Source organism: Vollenhovia emeryi, unplaced genomic scaffold (assembly GCF_000949405.1).
Source record: "Vollenhovia emeryi isolate VEMERY1.0 unplaced genomic scaffold, V.emery_V1.0 DF939134.1, whole genome shotgun sequence".
NCBI lineage: Eukaryota > Metazoa > Arthropoda > Insecta > Hymenoptera > Formicidae > Vollenhovia > Vollenhovia emeryi.
Window position 1 is genome coordinate 655,093 of NW_011967232.1, and position 20,838 is coordinate 675,930.

At 44.0% G+C, this 20,838-nt stretch overlaps 1 protein-coding gene across 2 annotated transcripts in view; it reads left to right on the plus strand.

Annotated features, from left to right (window-relative positions):
• The first annotated feature begins 7,612 nt into the window (after positions 1-7,612).
• LOC105567782 (cell adhesion molecule 2-like) overlaps positions 7,613-20,838 on the plus strand; it is a 73,565-nt gene continuing 60,339 nt past the window's right edge. For both annotated transcript variants that reach the window (XM_012022917.1, XM_012022918.1), the window contains exon 1: positions 7,613-7,733. In XM_012022917.1, coding sequence (XP_011878307.1) covers positions 7,688-7,733 — 46 coding nt within the window. In that variant the 5' untranslated portion in view covers positions 7,613-7,687. The remainder of the gene's footprint in view (positions 7,734-20,838) is intronic.

A 20,838-nucleotide genomic window follows, 5' to 3' on the forward strand; every position in this document is an offset into this window, starting at 1 on the left:
TCTTCTCGCTCGTGATTCGCCGGGCGAGTATCGATCTAACGGGAACGAGAGTGCGACGGGTTTAAGAGTACGCGAACGCGATCGTCGCGAAGATGGTTTGCGACCCGAAAATCGCCGCCCGAAAAGCGACGTAAATTATCCGCGGGAAATATATCTCGAGAAGCGGTCGAGAAGAATTATTGTTCCGCCGATTCGTCGATAACCTACGATTATACCGAGGTTACGTTCTTCCTCCACCGTTCTGACGATGTACGTACAAGTATCCCCATTTTTTTTTGGATGCCCCACGCTCACCGAGAAACGGTATCACGTAGATAGACGCGGATAATGATTCCCGATATCTTCCTATAGCCGCGACTCTCAACCTTTCATCATTTATCAATTGGAGATAATTCGTATCTCGTGTCTCCATTCACTCGATATCATCGTGCACAATATGTATATAGTATACCTGCTCGTAATTCTCTTTCAGACATTCTGTAATTCTTTTGTGGTATATATATACATATATACACGCCGCGAAACTCTCAAACCGCAATTAAACATAAAGTCTAGATCTGGAAACAGATAGAATAACGTATACACGCTGATCTGAATTTTACAACAGATTTTTTAAAGCGGAATCGTATTTGAAACGGTATTTCCTGAAATATGCACAAAGCACAGACGCCAATCTGGAATTCCGAATGGAATTTTATACTTCTCTGCTTAAACGTGTAATATCAATAGTAATCGCAGTGTATACAAATCTTTTAATATTTTTCTTTTGCAGTTCGTGTTCTTTTGATCGTGTTATTTTAATATCTTTTTATTTAACTTGTATTTCAAGCATTATTAAATTTACTTGTCTTAATTGCATCAATTCAACGATATTGTTTTGAAAAGCGTGTCCGCATTCGTGTGAGAGTGACCAAATAATTATTTTACCATAAAATACAAATTTGGTGTTTAAGAAAATTAGATTGTTTCTTTCTGATGAAGTGAACTGAAAAAATTTATAAAACAGAATAAAATAAATGTGTTTTTCGGGATAAAGTGGCAAACATATGTGGCTCCAACCCGGAAGCCAAACCTAATAAAATACTAATTACGATAAATAAATGTATCTTTTTTAATATATTAGCTGTCGCTTATCTAATTAGCAACTAAGACATAAAATTACACGTATTTTTGTAACAACGCTGACAAGAGATGAAATAGTTCCTCTAATACGTATATAATGCATCTACGAAGGCTACATCTTGGAGAGAATGATTGCATTGACTTTAGAAATTATTTTCGCAATGAGAGAACAGGTTGTTCAGCGACGCACCGCGTCTCAAAATAATAATAATATTAATAAAAATATACTAAGTGGAAACGAGGTTAATGATCGTGCATAAATCGCTATTCAGCGATGGGCGCCTCGGCGCTCGTCGACGATCGTCGCCGACTACGCGACTCGGCGCATGCAGTTGCACCTGCCGGGCACGAGGCGCGCAAGCGCTCAGGTGCTACAAACCGCCGCACGGAGGTAAAACGACGCGCGGTCGAGCTTTCGTAGTCGGCATCGGCCATCCGCGACGCGAACTTTCACCCGGTCGGCGGTACCGCGCGTGTCGCGGCGCGACTTACGAAGTTGTTGCGCGCGTTGTACGCCGACGTGCTCGAGGGAAGAGATTTTTCACTTTGTGAAACACCCTCGTCCTCGCAATTTCTCGAGGCGCGCGAAAACGTGACGCGATCGAAAAAAAAATGTGCAGTTGATCCTGAAATTGGAAAAGTTGATCCCCTTGGTTTTCGGCGATCGCGCCAGTGCAACTTGCGACCAGCGTGGAAATGAGGATTAATCCAAGCTGGTGTTTACGCGCATTTTCGGATTGATTGGCGCGCACACGCGCGTGCAAGGGCCATGTCCTCTCCTGGTGAACGGCGTCGCGCGGGCGAAGTGAAGTCGCGCCGCGTCGGACGCAGGCGTTGATTTTTATCTGTCCCGATCGCGCCCACAGGCGTACGCGTGCACGCGAATGGAAAAACTGTTTGGGAAAACAAAAGTTGCGAGCGGCCGAGAGCGTCGGCGCCTCTAATTTTCATTTCACCGGCCGCTCCAGCCGATTTATAAACCGCGCTCTCGCGTTCTCGGCTGCTCGATCGCGCGATGAAACCAGCCGGCCGGAAGAATTTCGATGCTGTCCCCGGAATTGCGGCGAGCCGCTCTTAACCCGGATAGGGCCGCGAAGGTAGGCTGAAAATACCGCGGCAGCGCAACCAAATGCGGCCTCAAATCGGCCAGCAACGCGAATTAACGTACCCGCGCGTTTCAAAATAAACCACGGTCACGTAGCGAAAATTTCGATATCGGTCGGAGGCACGATCGCGCCAATGGCACGAGTTAACAAGTGTATCATGTACTGTCGCGTAATACGCACAATCGGAAAATCTCTTTGTACCGTGGAGAATGATAGCAATCGTACCGGCGCGGTACTGATATCCCTGAACTGGTCAGCAATGCGCAATAATGCGTGTAATTGAAAATAAATGTGGCTTTGCAAAATTTCAATCGGTCGGAGTCTTGTTCGCAAATAGTGTTGATACATTCGTTCTCCGCCGCTATCATATGTGTACATACACAGAGTTATATGGAATCGTGTGAATTATGCCGCAGTATGCTTGAATTAGCTCACAAATCGATAAATTCGATTCGAAATAAATGTGGTTTTGTAAATTTTCAATCGGTCGGTGGCCTAAACACGTCTATCGCATCAGGATACGTGCGACGCGAGGTATCCTTCGTCTAGAAAATTATGCAACTTGCTTTACTTGACCGACGTAGAACCTATCGCTCATTTCTCGCAGGTCAGTTATTTGGTTGGTCATCGATGAGACGGGGATTTATCGCACTGGAGATTTGCATTCGCGATTAAGAAAACGTACTGAATACCGTAATAAACTTGCGACAGTTTTCCTTCGGTGACCATTAAATTCTTGCGTGGGCTTTTTTACGGGTAGTCTTGAAAGCAAAATTGATAAAATATTGGAGGAATATTTCGTACACGTCGGGAACACGCACGCACACACGCTCGTACGTTACACACGTATAACCGAGATTGCTCGTTCGCGCATAAGCATTGAAATTTATTAAGTAAGGATTCAAACGAGGAAATATCCGCTCGATGAATGCGGGCGCCGCGCTGAATCGAGACACGATTATTGAAGCGAAAACTCCGTCCCCTCGCGTCTCCGGCAAAACTGTGGAGAGCCGCGCTTAAATTGAGATCGCGGACTAACACACGAGGGATGCGGGGTCATCGCGTATAATCGGGCAGAATGGTAAGACAATAAAGAGCGAGCGCCGCGCCGTTGACGTCCGTTGCTGATCGTGCGAATCGGTATCGGTGGCAATGACGATCGGTCGATTATGGCGAGGAGGGCGAAAGCGGAAATGGAGGGTGCGCGTCTCGCATTGGCCACGATTTGGTATGAGAGATCGGGCGATTTTATCGTGCACACGCCGATGCATATCGATGGGACGAGCGGTGGAAAGCGAGAGCTACGGGAAAAAGGAGCAATAAGTGCGATGCGCGGCGAGGCTGGAAATTTCGCATTCGAAAACGAGGACAGTGTCGCGTAGATGGTAGTTATGAATAGCGACGAGATCGAAACGACGATTGAATCGGCGACGGTGATACCGGCAAATATTCCGCGCATCGCGACTGGAAATCGCACGTGAGCGAAATTGACGGTGGGCAGAATCGGACGCGCGCAAAAAGATTCACGGCGTTAGATTTCAATAGATTCGGACAAGTTACCGCGTTAGTCCGATTGACAAAGTAAAATCTTAGTGCTGGACACGTTATGCGACTCCTCAATGGGTTGTTAACATAGAAGAGTACACGGAGAGACCGATATGATTATCACATGTCTAATTAGGGTTGGCACAATCCCAATAAATAGTAATATTTGGGGCAGCTGTATCTGTCATTGTCATATCCACATTGGTATGATAAGTAGTGAAGACGACTATGGGCCAGTTTCACAAACATCGGTTAACTGCTAACCGAAGGTTAATGGATTCTCTGTCTCTTCTTAAATAACAAGATGGAAAAAGATAGGGAGTCGACTGAACCCTAGTTAGCAGTTAACCGATGTTTGTGAAACTGGTCCGATATGCCTTTTCCACGGCAATCTTAGAGAATGTTGCAACACAAAACAAGGTAGATGCCCCTACTATTTATACGGCAACATTTTAATTTTAGTTATTTTTGCCTTAGCCGGTCTCTCCGCGTATAAATCCGCGCGTTAGAAAAGTCTCAGGCCTAGAAGAGGAACTTCTCTTTGACGGTAGGAAATAAACCGAGCGCTCTCGTGAACACGAATTGATACGATCTTAAGAATTAACATTCAGCCGCGAGTCGAGAGGGGACCGACCAATCTTGTCCAGGGTGATATTTACAGTATCGATCAAATATTTCCCCCTAGGACTAGGTTCTTAACTTTCATCGCATGATGGCAAAGAGGATGGTCTTGGGCGATAAAATCCTCTTCGTTTATTCATATCATAATATCGCCGTCGGAAGAATTTCCTCGTGAAGGCAGAGTCGATATAGATACAATAAAAAAAAGTACCGTGGTGTGTGAATAAGTCAGGAGTGGGTAGGCACGCCGCCCCTTTATTCGGACGTACCCGAAGGGGGAATATTCGCTGACAAATCGATTCCCCATAGGCCACACACGATCGGGCCGTCGAGCGAGCCGCGCGTGGAACTGTGTTTCGCGCGGCCGCCTGCGCGCACGTGGATGTACGGTGGGGAAAAAAAAGGGAACGAGATAGTCCTGCCGAATAAATAAAGCATACAGCGACCCTACAACTGCGAGTTCCGGCAGACCTCTCGAGCTCTCAAACTTGGAATCATTTACGAATGCGGCGGCGCTGCCGTCGTGGGCTTCGAGATAAATCACGTGCGAAGGTATCGTAGTACGCGCGAACCGCGCCGTGAAACAATATTTCTCGCCTCTCGCTCGCGGCCCTCTATCGATATTGTGTGCCGCGTGGAACTTGGTAATCGTGTTTAGGCGTCGTCGAACTTTTCGTTTCGGCATTCCAGCTTGCTTCTACAACTCGGTACCTCCGATCGATGATACGGGCCGCGGAGAGAAATGAAGGTACACATATATCGGAAATCGCGCACCGTATCTACTATCTATGTCTATTCGGGAAATATTTTATTCTATAGAAAAAAGGAACGGCGAGACAGTAGGTCAAATTGAGTGTTTTAGCTTCTTGCAACGGATGTAGGAAGACAAATGCACATGTAACGTAGGTACATGTGGCACGGAAATTGTATTATCGTTAATCTCCGACTGCCCGACGATGTTGAACCGGTGAGATCAAATATGTGTATAAAGTAACTTGGAATTAAATACTCGGATGTTGTGCCGGGGTACCGAAGAAAAGCGGTCGATTTCCGATGCGCGTTGCACGTGTGTACGGATGAACGGGCGATACTGCGAGTAAACCGAATCCTCGCAAGATACATCCCAATTATAAACACAAATCACTATTTCGAAGTTAGGCATCGGGTCAGCCTCGCTCGATAAACAGCAACATCCCCGTTCGATCTCCACGCTCATTAGCAGCGACCGTTGTGCAATCCATGCGTCATCTCTGTACCCATACTCCACCTATCTATCTCTCTAGCCGCGCGACGATCGATTGGCGAAGCATGTATACGTCGTATGGGCAAGTTCCTAAGAGCGTTGCTCTGTCGCGCGCGCGGCCGACGCGACGTCTCGACGCCGGACGACGCCCGGGACTTGCGACGCAAACTCGCAACAAGTTGCATTTAAAATCCGCATCCACTGTCCGTAAGAGCAGTTGCGCGGCGAGTTTCGTCTCTTTTCTTCTCCTCCCGTTCTCCACTCGCCGCCTCCTCCTCCTTCTCCTCCCTCCCCCCCCCCCCACCCCCGGAAACCCCCCGTGAAATCGCCGAGTATTCTCGACTGATTCGGGCTATTCAGACAAGAGCTCGCCCGAGATTTCCCGTCCGCTCGGCCCCAGGATTATCCCTGAAATTCGTTATGAATTCATTCGGGGGTACTACGCCGCACGGATTGAGCCGCGTTCGGTACTGCCGCGGTCTTCCAGTTGTCTTGACAGCTGGTAATTATTAATGAAATTAACTCGCTCATTTCGAGAGGAATGTGGGTGGAGAGAAACGCAGAATCGCTCGGTCGTCTCTATTTTTGGGTGTCGCGGCGCCGTCTGCCTTATTCATGCGCCTCAGTAATTTTTATGCTCGCTCATTAATTCGGTTCCATCTTACGGTGGTCGGTCGTTGAGAAGCACGCCGTTTTCTTGGCAAATGCGAATTAAAAGGCGTTGCACTTTGACTTACGACTCCTCGCGACGGGGAAATCCAGTTAAGCAGCGGGCCACGTGGAATTACCGGAATTTCTCGACCGAAAGCTTCGAAGATGAAGAGCACTCGACTCGCTACGGAGCGAGGCGCTTTTAGCACCTTACCTTGGCAAAGTAAAGAGTGAGGATAGAAAGAGAAAGAAAACTTTGAGTCGCGAAAAATTTCTAACTGACGGTGTAAAAAGAAAAATGCCGCGGATGTTGAGTTCCCACAAGAATGCGCGAGGATGAATGGGCGCGGGTATAATGTCAATCCGCGGATATCGAGATGGATCCCTTCAGATGCCTCGTTTTCAACTGACAACCAATCCAAGTATCCCCTCGGATAAAGAGCCACGACGAGCGAGTAAATATAAGTCGCGAGTAAATATAATATATGCGGGATAAAGGGGTCGCCTCTTAACTGCGTATACGTTTCTTCCTCGGGTTAGACGTACAATGAAAACACAATAACCCGCGGCAATCATTAAATTTAATTGACAGTGGAATAACGAAGAAGCTTGCCGCTAATTAAGACCGGTGCGATGAGTATTCTCGCGCGTGCCTGGCGCGTTCGTCACTTTTTTCCACTTTTTTCCTTTTTCGCTATCAATTCTGCAATTGTCTCTAACGCTATGGATGTCCATGCGCAATTCTTTCTCGCTTGAACAAACCGTGCCGTGAACGCGCCTCCGAACCAACTAACGCGCGCGGATGGTGATTAAATTCAAATAGGGTAGTTGGCAGTTTCGTATAAATGGGACAACACGGTTATTATCCAAATAAGCTTCATTATCTATGAAAATAGGATTAAATAGTTATTATGAGATTAGAAAATAATGACCGTGTAATTAATAACTGTCAGAAAATTAAGAGCGATGATCATTAACTTTTTATTACGTAATTATCCACGTTGATCCACTTATTGAAAATGCTCAATTAAGCTCTCGATAGATTCTATAATCAATTTCGTCAAATTTCAAGTAATCGACATGAGAATGCGCTTTAAAATTTTCACCAAAAACCGGGTCGATTTTGAACGTTAACGAGATTAATGATTTCATATTGTATCAAATTAATCGTTTTTGACGTAAATCGAACGGAAGGTGTCGATCGCCGCACATCTCCCGTATCTACGCTGCCTGTGGGAATAAACGCTTTCGTTTCCCCCCCCCCCCCCATTACTATTACGCCGACATTTCTGTGACGTTAGGAAGAAGAGAATTGTTGGCAAGACCGCCGCCAGTCGCCGAGGAAACTGGGTGAAAATTACGAATCGTGGACCGGAGGGTGCGCGAGCGCCGCCGAGCGATGGATTTTATGTTGCTGCTCCTCGTGATGCTGCTGAGGCAAGAGGGTGAGTGCTTTCACTTACGCGAGCTGCTGCGCTTTCGAGCGCACGAACGCACATCGGTCTCATCCCCGTGTACGCGTGCCTGTCCCTTCGCTATATCCGCTTTAAAGGATAAACATCCTCTTTCCACCCCCTCCCTCTCTTTCTCTCGGCGATGACTTCCTTTTTTTTACTCGCTCCTAAGGATGCTAACTACCGCGCTGTATTTTAAGCACGTGCTTCGAGAAAGCCACAAAGACTGTGAAAGGCCATTCGCGAGAATCGGTCTAGCTCATAAAAATCCCTTAAGCGTTAAAACTGTGATGAAAATCCAATTGCGTTACATATTATGTATATATATATATATTTTTAAAGTGTTGTACAGAGCGAGTTTGACACGTCGAAACATCTGTTGGCTGAATTATGCATTACAAATATGCGTACATTTCTGTTACGGAAACAAATATATACAAAACGCAGAGATGTTATCGTTCTCTAATCTGCTAGATTTGTTGAAATTCGATTTATCGAAATTGAACTGGCTTTCATATTACTGACATTATTCAGTTATATTATTGAAATTTAATGATAAATTAGGATTTAACACGAGATGAATTTTCTACCCTTATACTTTATACGATAACAACTTTTTCTCCTTACATTTTGCTATTGCGGTAATTAATATTTTACATTTTATCAATTGATAAAATGTAAAAGTTATTATCTTAATTAGTCGAGAGTGAATTACATTACAATTTCTAATGAAAAAAATGAAGTAACTATTTATAAGAATTATTAAAAATTATTAAAAGTTTCTCGTGAAAATGTAGTCCGAAAAAGAAATAAACGCGAATAGATACAGCAAAGTACAACTTCGCATCACCGTCATTTGTAATTATAACGCGAAATAACCCGACTTGGATAGAATTGCAATAGGAAAGGATAGTTTTCACCGAGTTGCGCGGTTATCATATCGCAAATAAAACATCGCTATTGAAATTATAAGTTAATAACAGCGTGCTTGATGCCAATCAATTTTACCGCAAATCAGACAAATTACCGGGACCAATAAAACATACGGTATTTCGAAGCGATATCAAAAGCGACGTTTGCAAACTGATAGCATGACATTTCACGTACGAATTACAAACTCAGGCTTGATATAGAACACCAATCAAGCTTGTAGACGATAGTTTCGCTTTCCTCGCGATCCGTCTTTAACAGTCGGGTTCAAGATCGTCGTCATTAGTTAGGCCCCTCTGGCTAAGGTATATATAGTTCAATGGGTCTATCACGAAGAGCATAACAGCCGAAGATGCGTACGTTGCAGACGTAGATGTATAACTCACAGAGGTTCTCAAATTTTAATATCTCGACTCCGTCGCTGCGAGATACGTAAATTTATTTAAGGCTTTCACGACTGCGCATAATTTGGCGCGCGATAAAGCGCAAGTTTTATAACGTGTCTCGGAATAATACGCTTTAAAAACAAACGCGTAACAAGAATACGCGTACATAATTCTGCGGAAACGGCGTCTGAGAAACGATTGTGTTTCCTAACAGTCTAGACTTGGCGTAGAATCATGTGATGAGCATCTCTCATTCTCTTTCGTTTAGATACATATATCGCGTTTTTTTTCTTCATCGCAAAAAGTTAATCTGCATGCACAGGGATAAAAGGAACAGAAAGAAAATAAACCACCTTACGGAACTCACTAGAAAGCATTACTAAAAATTTAATAAACGTGTTAAACGCCGTAAGATACAGCATGCATTAATGCTCTTTGTTATTAAAAATTAAATAATGCGATGCCTTCTGGGTTTTTCCTGAGAAGCTTTCCTGTTTTTCGTTTTGTTCACGAGAAGTCTGGCTGGAGAATTCAAGTTGCTAGGAGGTCGCAAATAGCACTTTGAGAATCACTGACGTATGTATAGTGTAGTTAGCTACAAGCTGAGCCCGTCTCCGCGCTAAAGTTTCCTCTACCGTTCTATACCCAAGCATTTGATAGCTCCTGTAATTTCCAAATGGCCGTTCCCCATCTCGTTTATGCCAGTCTTTTTTTTCGATGATCTGTTCTTTTCTCGGTTTAGTCCCCAATCTGGGTGTGTACCCTAACAAGAATGAAAAGATAATGGTTAAGCTCGTTTTAAGAGCAAGAAATGTAAGAAACGGTTAAAAAATGACGCTGTTTCTAATTACATTCCGCCCGTTCCTTCCCGGTTATCATAATTTCAAGGAGGGTGCATGTAATGCAAAAAAGATAGAAGTCAAACGAGGGTAAATTAGGAACTTGAGGAGAGAATAAGGAAGAAAGAGAAAGGGAGAGTCGAGGGTGCGCGTTGAGTGAGAGAGTAGAGTGCAGGATGGCTGGGATTTATTACGTTCCGGTAGGCGGACGAGGGAGAAGCGACGAGGAAGCGAGCGTTACACCGTGGCGGAATAAAAATCTCACGTTAAGGCGAGGCAAATGGTGTAAAAGTCAAAATTAAATGGGCAGAGACGAAACGAGTTTGGGAGCGGTTAAAAGATTACGATCGGCGAGAGATTAAGTAACCGCGAATACGAAGATGCTTTCTATATCAACTGCTGGCGAATATCTACGGAGATCACCTGAGATTTGGTGCCGTCCGTCACGCCGACACGTGAAATAACGGTCTGCGGTTATGAAATTTCGCGACAGCAAAGTTTGACATATACGTCTCTCGAGTGAAGAATCGAATAGAGCGCAGATATTGCGTGTAAAACGAAAAGTAGCAAGAATAATATATAATAAAATAAACACGGGGACCAGCGAATACTTGTCTATTGAAGTTACCTTTGTACGATAAAAGCAGATAAGTTAATTGACAACTAAGAATTGGTGACAGTCAATTACGAATAATGTTAAATATTCCGTGTATTCCGATTTTCTTAACAATTTCTGTGATCAATCGCTGAGAGCTGTATAAAGAGCTCAAATGTAGATGCAAAGGAATACGAAAACGCGAAACGAGCTGATAAAATAATAAAGAAACTGCTACTTTCTCGGGAATCGTACGGAGAGCTTTTTTATATCGGTTGTATCCTCAGCAGGAAATGAAAAGCGTTTCGACCAAAGAGAGTAAAGTGCATCGCCCCATACATATCAATATGGAGAGCGTGTGTACCAGGATGTACCTGATATAAAATTTTAAAATCGTGAACTTGAAGTCTATACACATATACAAAACGAGTTCCCGCGTTGACTTGGTTAGCATAAATAAATAAAAGATGCGTCGAACACCTCGGCGTCGGAAGCTTTTCCTTCTTGTCGGATAAGTCGTCCGCGTAGATCGCAAATCTATGGCGTAATTAGACAATAAAAAGAAACAGAAATATCAAAACGATTATTGGCCAACAATTTTTTAAACTAATTGGCACAACATTCGGAAGTATATATTATATTTATTGTTAATCTCTTAATAGTCCTTTAACCTTTTATGCTCAAAATATGATATTCGACAAGAAAAATGATATTCAGAGGTGACAATAATTTCTAGATCCCAATAGAATTTTATATCTATCTATAAATGAAAGAAGGAAGAAACGTCTCGCAGCTATTCGAGCAATCTGTAATTTCTGTGATATCTCAGATTGCTTAAACTGCGACAGACATTTCTTTTTACTTTTCTATCCGCAGATGTAGACTTTTATTAATTCAGAAAACTTCGTCACTTCTTTCCAATTGTAAGTATAAAAAGCTGAAGCATAAATTTGTCTACCTACGGACAAATTCTATTATTTATGATATTAGATAAATGCTTTATTATGAATATCTTATTATTACTTTCTCAATTTCATCTCACCGATATATTTTGTATAATTATAAATTGTTCCGCGAGTTGCTGTTTTCGTGTAAATACTTTATTACTTTGATGTTAATCCTTGAAATTATTAATTCTGATGAAACGATATTAATTGGCACGAGCGTTAACAAACCTTTTGGGTCTGTTTTTTATTGCTGCACTCCTGAACTAGTGCACACTGGTGCAATGAGTTAGAATGAGAGGTAATCTATTTGTTTCATTTTAACTTATTGCACTAGTTCAGTAGTGCAGTAATAAAGAACAGGCCTTTTGTGTCTGCTATTTGAGTGTGACGAGAAAATACGTCGAAGAGAGGTTGGTAATTAAATTTCCTATGGGCAATCTGTTTTCGTCTTGTTTGTTCAGTCTCAAGGCCTTTGGTCACACGACACCACGTGTGTATACAAACGCGCGGGTCACTGCACAAAGTTCTCCGATTTACGAAGAGCAAGTCATTTAACGGCGCGAGTTGCGATCGTAACGCATCATGAAACTGAGATTATCGAGTGCTCGTTTTTGCAGTGATGGCGATAATATCAATAGGTGTACCTACATGTATCCCGATCGTACACAGCTACGTATGACCGTGCATATCATCGAACGTTTAACGGGAATCCAGAGGTAATTTCTCGAATATGTGCTGTCTTGGCGATTAGAGACACGTTCGCGATGTAATCGTTGTAAAATTACAAAAATAGCTGTGAACACCGGAAATCAGCTCAACGTCAACAGGTGTGCGCAGTAACACGCGGGACCGCGAAATTAAGCGATTGCCCGAAACGATACACCGCACACACGTAATAAAGTGCCCGCGTCGACTGGCAAATCGAAAAATCGAAGGCCGAAAACTGGCGCCCGATTCGAAGGAGAAGAAAATACAGGCGGCGCGCCCCAGGGCATTCCGACATTCCGCCGACAATACCGTATGCATTTTCGCGTCCCGATGTAATAAAGCTGATGCAGAAATGCGCGAAACTTAATTTCCCGTCCCTCGGCGTGGAGGCTGACGGAATTTAAATTTTTCTGCATGGGTCTCGTATTCATGTCTAGTGAGAAACGGTTCGGTTTTTTCAGAGAAAAAGCACACGGGCGTATAAAAATGTCGCAAGGCGTAAAAAGCGCGCGAGCGCGAGTTTCAGGCGCAAAAATCTCTGCTTCGCGTGTCGAACATTCGCGGGCTCTCACATTGATGGCTAACTCCTTCGCGCGCGATGAAAATATGTCAAAGGAGCGGAACTAGCGAGTGTCGCGCCGTAATTTATCGATCGGGCCGTAAAGAAAAAAAGGTGAAAAATGAAGGCGCGCGAAGGAAGCGCGGCTGGATGATTGACGCGCGTAACGAAGATGAATTAAAGAGCGGGGCCGATTTATCCGGATGGCTATCGCGAAGGATCCTCGACAAATTTCCTCGCTCGCTTTAATACGAGAGGCGGATTTGCAACATTGTCATTCATAAGTATGCAAGTAGTTGCCAGTGGAGGCACATGATACGAGGGAGAAAGAAAGAGACGAGATGAAAAATATGAAAATAATTATATTAATGTGGCTCGTACAATGTAATTAAGTATTTTGGAAAATAACAATGTAATAATAATAAACCGTGAAATTAGAAAATTAAAAAAAATGACAATTTCGCGCGCGCAACATTTGTCGTTGTAAATTGTCCAATACGTGTAAATGCACCGCTGGCCAGACCTGTGGCAGACCGTTTTGAAATTCTCTCGCCGTTCGTTCGCCGGCGAGAGAATGTAAACGTCCAGGCGTGCCGGACTTAAATCGAAAACGCACTCCAACGAGGCGAGTTATATCGCTTCCTCGGCCGCGCGACTCGCCGCCTCCCTAGAGCAGCCAGTCCGTTCGCCTGATGAAGATAAAACGGGATAATTATAGAGCCTATCGGGGATCGCGGCACAGCTAAATTTCGTCGGGGCACGCGAGACCGTCGAACATTGGGCGCGGCAATAAAGGGAAAACCGGAGCTTCGGTGGCGGCGCGGCGGCGGCGGCGATGAAAAAGAGACCGGAGAGAGAAGAATAAACCCGCGGACGTGCATAGGCGAACGAAATAAAAAGCTTGGTCGGGAACACGTAGAAATAGAGCGGGCGCGAAAGAAACGAGAGGCGCTTAATTTTTCATACGAAATGGGCGCATCTGCGTTGGGCCGACCACGCGTGCTGCCGCGGCCTCGCTAATTATTTCTAACTCATTCTTTTTTCATCCGGCTTCCTCCGTTTCGTGACTACGCGGATGCTGCTGGCAGATGCGGTTGCCGTTGCCGTTGTTGCTGCCGCCCGTTGCCGCTCCCGTAGCACGCGTCCAAGACGGTCGCTGTCGCTACTCGCAAACTTCCTCCTCGCTAATCGCACCGGAGCACGCAAATTCCACCCTCCGCCCCGCATCGCGTTTTCTCTCATTTTTCATTTTGTATTATCGTATTCTACTCCGAAGAGAAAAACTGAGCTAACCCGCAAACACCATTAGGGTGATGTTATCAAACCTATCGTATGATAGCAATTGGAGGAACCTCTGGAACACCGAGCACTTATGAGACGCTTTAATGGAAAAGCGTTGCTCGAAAATGGAAGCATTCATCTAATGTCTCATTTTACTGTTAATCATTTTCTTCAAATTATGAAAGTACGAGTTTTTAATTGTAATTTTTATTGCAATTTGTGTCTTGAATTTATTTTAAAGATTTCATACAATTAGAAAACAATCGAAAGGGATATACATTGATTTCTGCTCTCTCTCTCTCTCTCTTTCAAACTTGGCCTTTTCTTTATTTTCTCTAACGAGGAAAAAAAGTTTCACAGAAGTTTCTTCGCTGTAAGAGAAAACCTATCGATTGCAAATGGCAGTTTCAGTAATTATCCTGACATAAGCTTTCGCTAGAGTGAAGCAGTATCGTCAAATTCTCGTTGGCTAAATGTACACTCTAATAGTTTCTTCCACTTCTGATCTGTCGTATCCACTTTCTCCCTCCCTCTCGCCTCTTCTTTATCGCGTTTATTCCCTTAGCTTTCGTGAAAAGGCGCTCGACCAAGTGCGATCTCAGCACTTTCCATCGCCGTTTCCCCCCGGTGTTTCGACCTACTCGAGACGGAAACGAAATGTCCTCGATGGGTCAAGCACAAGTTTCGTCCTCTTGCTGAAAAAAAGATGATCCCAGTACAAGCGGCTTCAAAAATTTGATTTCAGTTTTACCGGTGCTCCGATATGTTGTTTCCTCGGGGAATATATCCCATTAAACATTTGTATCTTGCCAAATTAACTATTTCTCACACACTTAATAATAACAGTCAATTTTGTGCATCAATAGGAAAGAGCAATTATTTAACACTCGAGAGAGTATAATGTTTTAGCTTCAATTTTAATACTCGCGAAATTCTTATTGCCTACCGATTAATCTTTTCGACACTGAAAATGGTTCGAAATCCTTTCTTTCTTCGCGTATAAAACTGCACCTACCGGCCGCTGCGGTAAAATGTATTTTTCGCAACATTTTTAAAACACAAGAAAAATAACGAGCTATGATGGAATCGTGCAGCAGCCTCGTCATCGAATAATAATCAGTGGACGAAAGAGCCCGTTCGATAATAATGGCTGAGGAACTTTTGACGATAATACTACATTACGGGATCCGCGTTGGATTTAATTCTCGCGATTTTTACTTCCGGGATGCTAATGGCACCAGTTTAAAAGTCAGCCCCCGCCGTCTTTATCGGTAACTTCTTTCATTATACGAATAGTTACGCTTGCATATTTTATATCTCCGACTTTTACTCCCAACCAACCTACTTTTTTTTCTCACCGGTGCCGTACTTTGTTACCTCCTCGCCTTCCCGTTTCTGCCTCCCGTAAAGCTCCTTTCGCGGAGGAGGTAAATTTAAGTCTCGATCTAACGACTCGGCGAGAAAATTCCGCGATCATGGAGCAATCGAAGGCGTTCATTTCCGCCAAACGTGACGCTGAGAACTATTTCGCGTCGCATTACGAACATGGCATTACGGGCGCGGCTTTCAAATCGCGGGATCGAACTCGCATCGGGCGCTTTAATCGACGACAAAATCGATACGCTTGCCAATCCACGACCAAATAATTGACATTATATAAAGTATTCAGGTTGCAATCGCCGGGGTCGTTTAAGCCCGGCGCTCGTGCGGTAGTAATTTTCAATTCCGCGGGAAACGAAATGTCATAACGTTGTCACGCGAAACGACGTTAATGGTGAAACAAAGTGACGGGTTTAAAAGGGTGTAACGGAATGCAAAATTATCGGTGAATTTGTCAGAACTCAATTTAAAGCAATTTGCGCTTGCTCGCGCGCGAGCGCGCTTGACGTTTTCCCACAAATAAACAACGAAGCTGAACGGCCGGATATCGCTCCAACAAGCTTATATTACATTTCTCTCGCGTGTATCTGCGTTATGCTCGGTCTTTCGTCACACGCGTTGTCAATCGGCATCAACGGTGTATGTACATGTTTTTCGCGAAACGGAGAACACTCTCCTACCTGATGAGTAAAGACGATATGTTAAAGTCGCAAGGAGCGTATAAAGAATCACGATTAAAGCTCGCTCAGTGATATTCATGCGGCCTGACACCGAGCGTTATTTTTAGATGATCGCGCAAAATTGCTTCGTCCTGCATTATATTGCACAGTTTAAAGCAGATTAACGAATATCGATTCGCAATGTAATTTCGTTACCGTCGTCTGGCCAGTTTAAAATCGCCTGCCTGATCGGAGATACGATTTACGATTTTTCGAAATAATCGCTGCGATTACGTTAGCCGTCGCGATAAACTTTAAAATAATATCGGGATGGATGGCGCCGAAATTAATTTCCTCTAAAACGGATCTTCGTTAAGGACACGGTATCATCGGCAACTTTTGTATCGGCTCGCACCGACTGACACACGATATAAAACGGTCTAATGAAGATTCTGCTCATTAACATCTGACTAACGAGGGCGTTTCGACTGAAGAACCGCAGGACAAGAGTATTAAGCTCGCTCCGCCTGCTCGCACAGTGTTGCGTGCCTGATCTCACAATCGGATACAGTTTCTTTTTGTTTTCTTTCATCCGCGATTTTCAACGCGCTCCGTCTCGTGGTCTATCTGTCGGGAAGCAAGGGTCCGCAGTTCGACGGCGGCACCGGCAGGACGGACGGCGTAATTAAAGGTGACACTGTCGGTACGCGGGAGGACGCGGTCGTACAATTACGACGAATAAAATTTAACGAAGTGTGTGCATCACGCGCGCGGTGTCACTCGCGCGATTCGCGCACGTGGTTAATTAAGCTCGCTCGCTCGCTCGCTCGCTCGCTCGTTCGTTCGTTCGCTCGCTCGTCGGCCCACCCGGGTAACTTGATCCGCGCGCGATTCCCAGTCCACCGAGGTATGTAAATCGAGTTCTGCCGTTTCCTATGGCCTGGATCGTATAATTTTCCACCCGCGTCCGGGATCAGAGAAAAATAGCGGGAAGGACGAGCGAGAGAGAAAGGGATAAGTAAAAGAGAGAGGAAAAACGGAACTCGGCGATCTCATGTTCGCGAAGGTATTTTCGTTTCGGTGGGATTGCGGAGGCTTTAGTCCTCCGGATTATATTTCCATTACGCTGTTTGCCGAGTAAGTTACACTCTAATGTTACGCGATATATATATAATGCGGGGGATAATCCCGCTAAGAAAGGAACCGATTAACGGCGAAACAATTTGCGCACGTGATAGCGGCACGACTCTTTATTACACACGTTAGAGTCCCGCGATAAGTAAACCGTTCATTTCACGCCACACGTGCATTATCCCGTTTCTCGTATCGGAAGGGAAAATATATTTAATCCTTTGATGGGAATTTGCAATCTCCAATCGTAGGAAACAATCACCAGCCGCGCGCGTGCGAGAGAGAGAAAGCTCATTTTGAATCCGACAGTCCAATGCGGACACGCGCCGGCGCGTCCCTTAAAGATTCTTTTGTTAACAAATACTGCGTGTCAAACTCAGCTCTCCGCTTTATCGACAAAGGTGCCAAATCGAATCTGCTCGCGGACCATTTCGTCCTGCTCATCGCCATCGTGGAAAATTCCGTGCGAGCTTCGCCGAACCGCCGGAATGTGCCCAGATCTTGTTACGGAGTTTAAAATGTAACGCTGACTGCCTGAATCCCGAGAGACCCGGCTTCTTTTCTCCGTTCCCTTCTCTCAGGCATGCATTCTCGTTTCCAATTAATTTCTTTATTTTCTTTTGACCGCATTCCTGCGCGCGCGCGCGCGGCGAGACGTATACGTACGGGCCGCGTCGGGAAGGGACCGAATTAGTCCGGTAAATGTATTCCGAGCGTTATCGCGGCAGTTGTATATATTCCAGGCTGCTTGCAGCAATAGCCATCACGTCGCGAATTGTAGCCGACGAAGAAATAAATGGACCAACTTATGGGTCAGCGGTGTCCCAAGTTTTCTGTGAATTTTTCCGAACGACTCCGTTTGTCTCGGCAGAAAAATAATTTACGCTTTCCGCGTCAAATCCTTACCTCTCGCCGTGTCGTACGCGCGCCGGTACCGCCGCGTCTGTGTTTTTTCAGACTGACTCCGCCAGCGCGAATTAATTTCTCCCCGTTTTTCCAGTCGCGGACCCTCTACAGATTTTTATTCTGATCCCAGCCAAAAGCATTTCTGTTTCCCCATTTCAATTTCTCGTCGCGCCGTTCGAGACACTTAAATTTCTTTCGCGCAAACGTGATTACGCGAATTCATACGTTCCGTCACGCAAACAGATGTTTCGCGAATTCACGTAGCCTAGTTATATCAAATCATGCAGCTCCAAGTCGATCGAACTTTCGGTGCTGTGTCAATTTCAAGTTGCGCGACTTGCGTTAATTCTCCGTCGCGCTTGCGATGCGACCAGTACGTAGATAAAGTACAGGAAAGGTTGATATTTTGGGCCAAATAATCGAATAAAGATATTTATGGCGCACAGAGACCAAAAATTAAGTCCCGCGCTTAACTTTTATTTCTGATATCTTTGCTTCTCACTTAATTCCAAACTAAATTGCATAGAGAGAATTGAATTGTGTATCTTTCAGAGGTGTATATGCGGTTAATTAAAATTAATTATAGCTACTTTTGCAAATATAATTCTCAAGAGATAATGTTCTTTATTTTTCGTGTAAGCAACGATTCGCCGGAAGCTAAGCTGCCGCGCAAAACGGCATCGCGCTATATTCGCATTCCGGTGTAATTAGAAATAATACTTCCCAGCGCGGAGACCGCAACGACGAGAGCAGCGTAATGTTGGAAGTGCACGGCGCGGCAAAAGAAGACCGGGAGTGCAAAAGCGTGATACGTAAAATGTAAATTTCACGCATTCTTATTTTTTCTCGTCGCGGCGGCAGCGGCACACAACACTTTTTGCGAGCTGTACAATGCACCGGGCAAATTTGAATCTACGGCCGAACAGAACACGCGGGAATATACTTTAAACCCTTCGCATAATTACTCGTAACAGGATATAAACGGGAGCTCTAGTTGGTTCCAGTTATTTACGGCGAATCCGACTTCGGCGCACCGCGCGCCTGTATTTAATTCCCGTGAAAATTGTTGCATATGCGTCTCATTATTAGGCCGGATGATGAAAAGTATTATCCTGGGTGCGTGAAACTGCCCGTTTTTGCCACGCGTTTCTGTCGCGACATACGGTAAATTTTCGTAAATTATCAAGCCGTTAAATATTAATGATACACTGGCGAATGCAAATGCATAATAACGACTATTGTCGCTCATCAAGTCCAAAGCTACTTGACGAATGTCATGCACGATTACGCTCATTAAGCGCGAGAGGATCAAATTTATGACGAATTTAACGCAACGAAAAACCTTCGACTAATCTCTTTTTCTTAATTATGTTGCACTTGCCAATTATTGTCCCTCTTGTTTTTCAATCGCTACGTATAAACTTTACGCCAACGCTTAATTTGTGACATTTTCATTTAACATTCGTTTTGTGTTCCGTAACAGGGAGAATTCATGTCATGTAACAAGAAAAAGAGAACGAAAGAGAGAGAGAGAGAGAGAGGGGGGAGCCTAGTTTTCAAAGAACCACTTTTGTCTGGCGTTCTCGTCCGTAACATTTCGCTGAATTTTTAGGGGTGCTCCGTGATTTGCAACGGATGCGAGAAATTTCATATTTCATGAGAGCCGGCACACGCCGCTCGGTGTGCTAGCACCGCTCTCGCGCTTCTCGGGATAAAAATTTACCTCTCAAGATGCCTCGTCTACTTGTTGGTTTCCGACAAAATTTTTCTAAAATGCGAGAATATTATGGTTGAAATTTATGAAGCGCGACCACCAATCTTTGCTAGAAACAGGTACGGATAAGCGAAAAGACACGGGCATTTTGCGAACGTCGTAGAACGAAGGCTGAAATCTGGCCACGGTCCAGAATAATCCCGAATTCCGTGGACGATGTCTGTGCGCCGAAAGTAAAGCCATACGTTTGACGACTCCTTTCCGTAAGTCGGTCATCCGGACAATGCTAGCGGAGAATATATGATTACAAAGGACCGTAGGAAAAGGAGGTTTTTATAAATGGCAGATTAAGTTTATTACAATTATTCCGATTGCATCATTAAAGTTTATGCATAGTATCGCTTTTCAACTGGAAACTAGAACATCTTTATATGTATGTGTACAAATGAAATGGTATTTAATTTCCATGTGCGCACCACGTTTCTACAACGATAAAATAAATAATGTGACAATAACGACTACTAATAACACTACCGATAACAATGGTAAACATGTAGCATGTTGTATGTTACTATAACAATTCGATTGAAAATGATATTAATTATAATAACAATGGCCATGAACGTAAATTGAAATTTGTAAACTGTTATAATAGACGGTCATAGTGAGCTATTAAAGTATGTTTGTTCAATGCTTAATAAATGTCCACATGCCAATCGAACAAGCAATGTGTATGTACGGCGATGTTCGTACTAAAATTTATTGGCACATCCATTTTCTGTTAGAAGATGATTTTATCAGTTATCGCGACTACAATTCTTTTCGTGCTTTATCAATTACGAAAACTGTTGATTTGATACTGACATTAATGTCGTACGTTATTGAAGCATCGATAGCAATCGCAATTGTCAATAATGAGAATATAAGTATATTTGCATGAATATAAAATATGCATTCGCCATTATGTGACTCATTCTAATTGTACACACATTTTGTTGCTTGTGTATTATTTGCACTCGATAAATTATATTACATGAGAAATGCATGGACTACACCTGCGA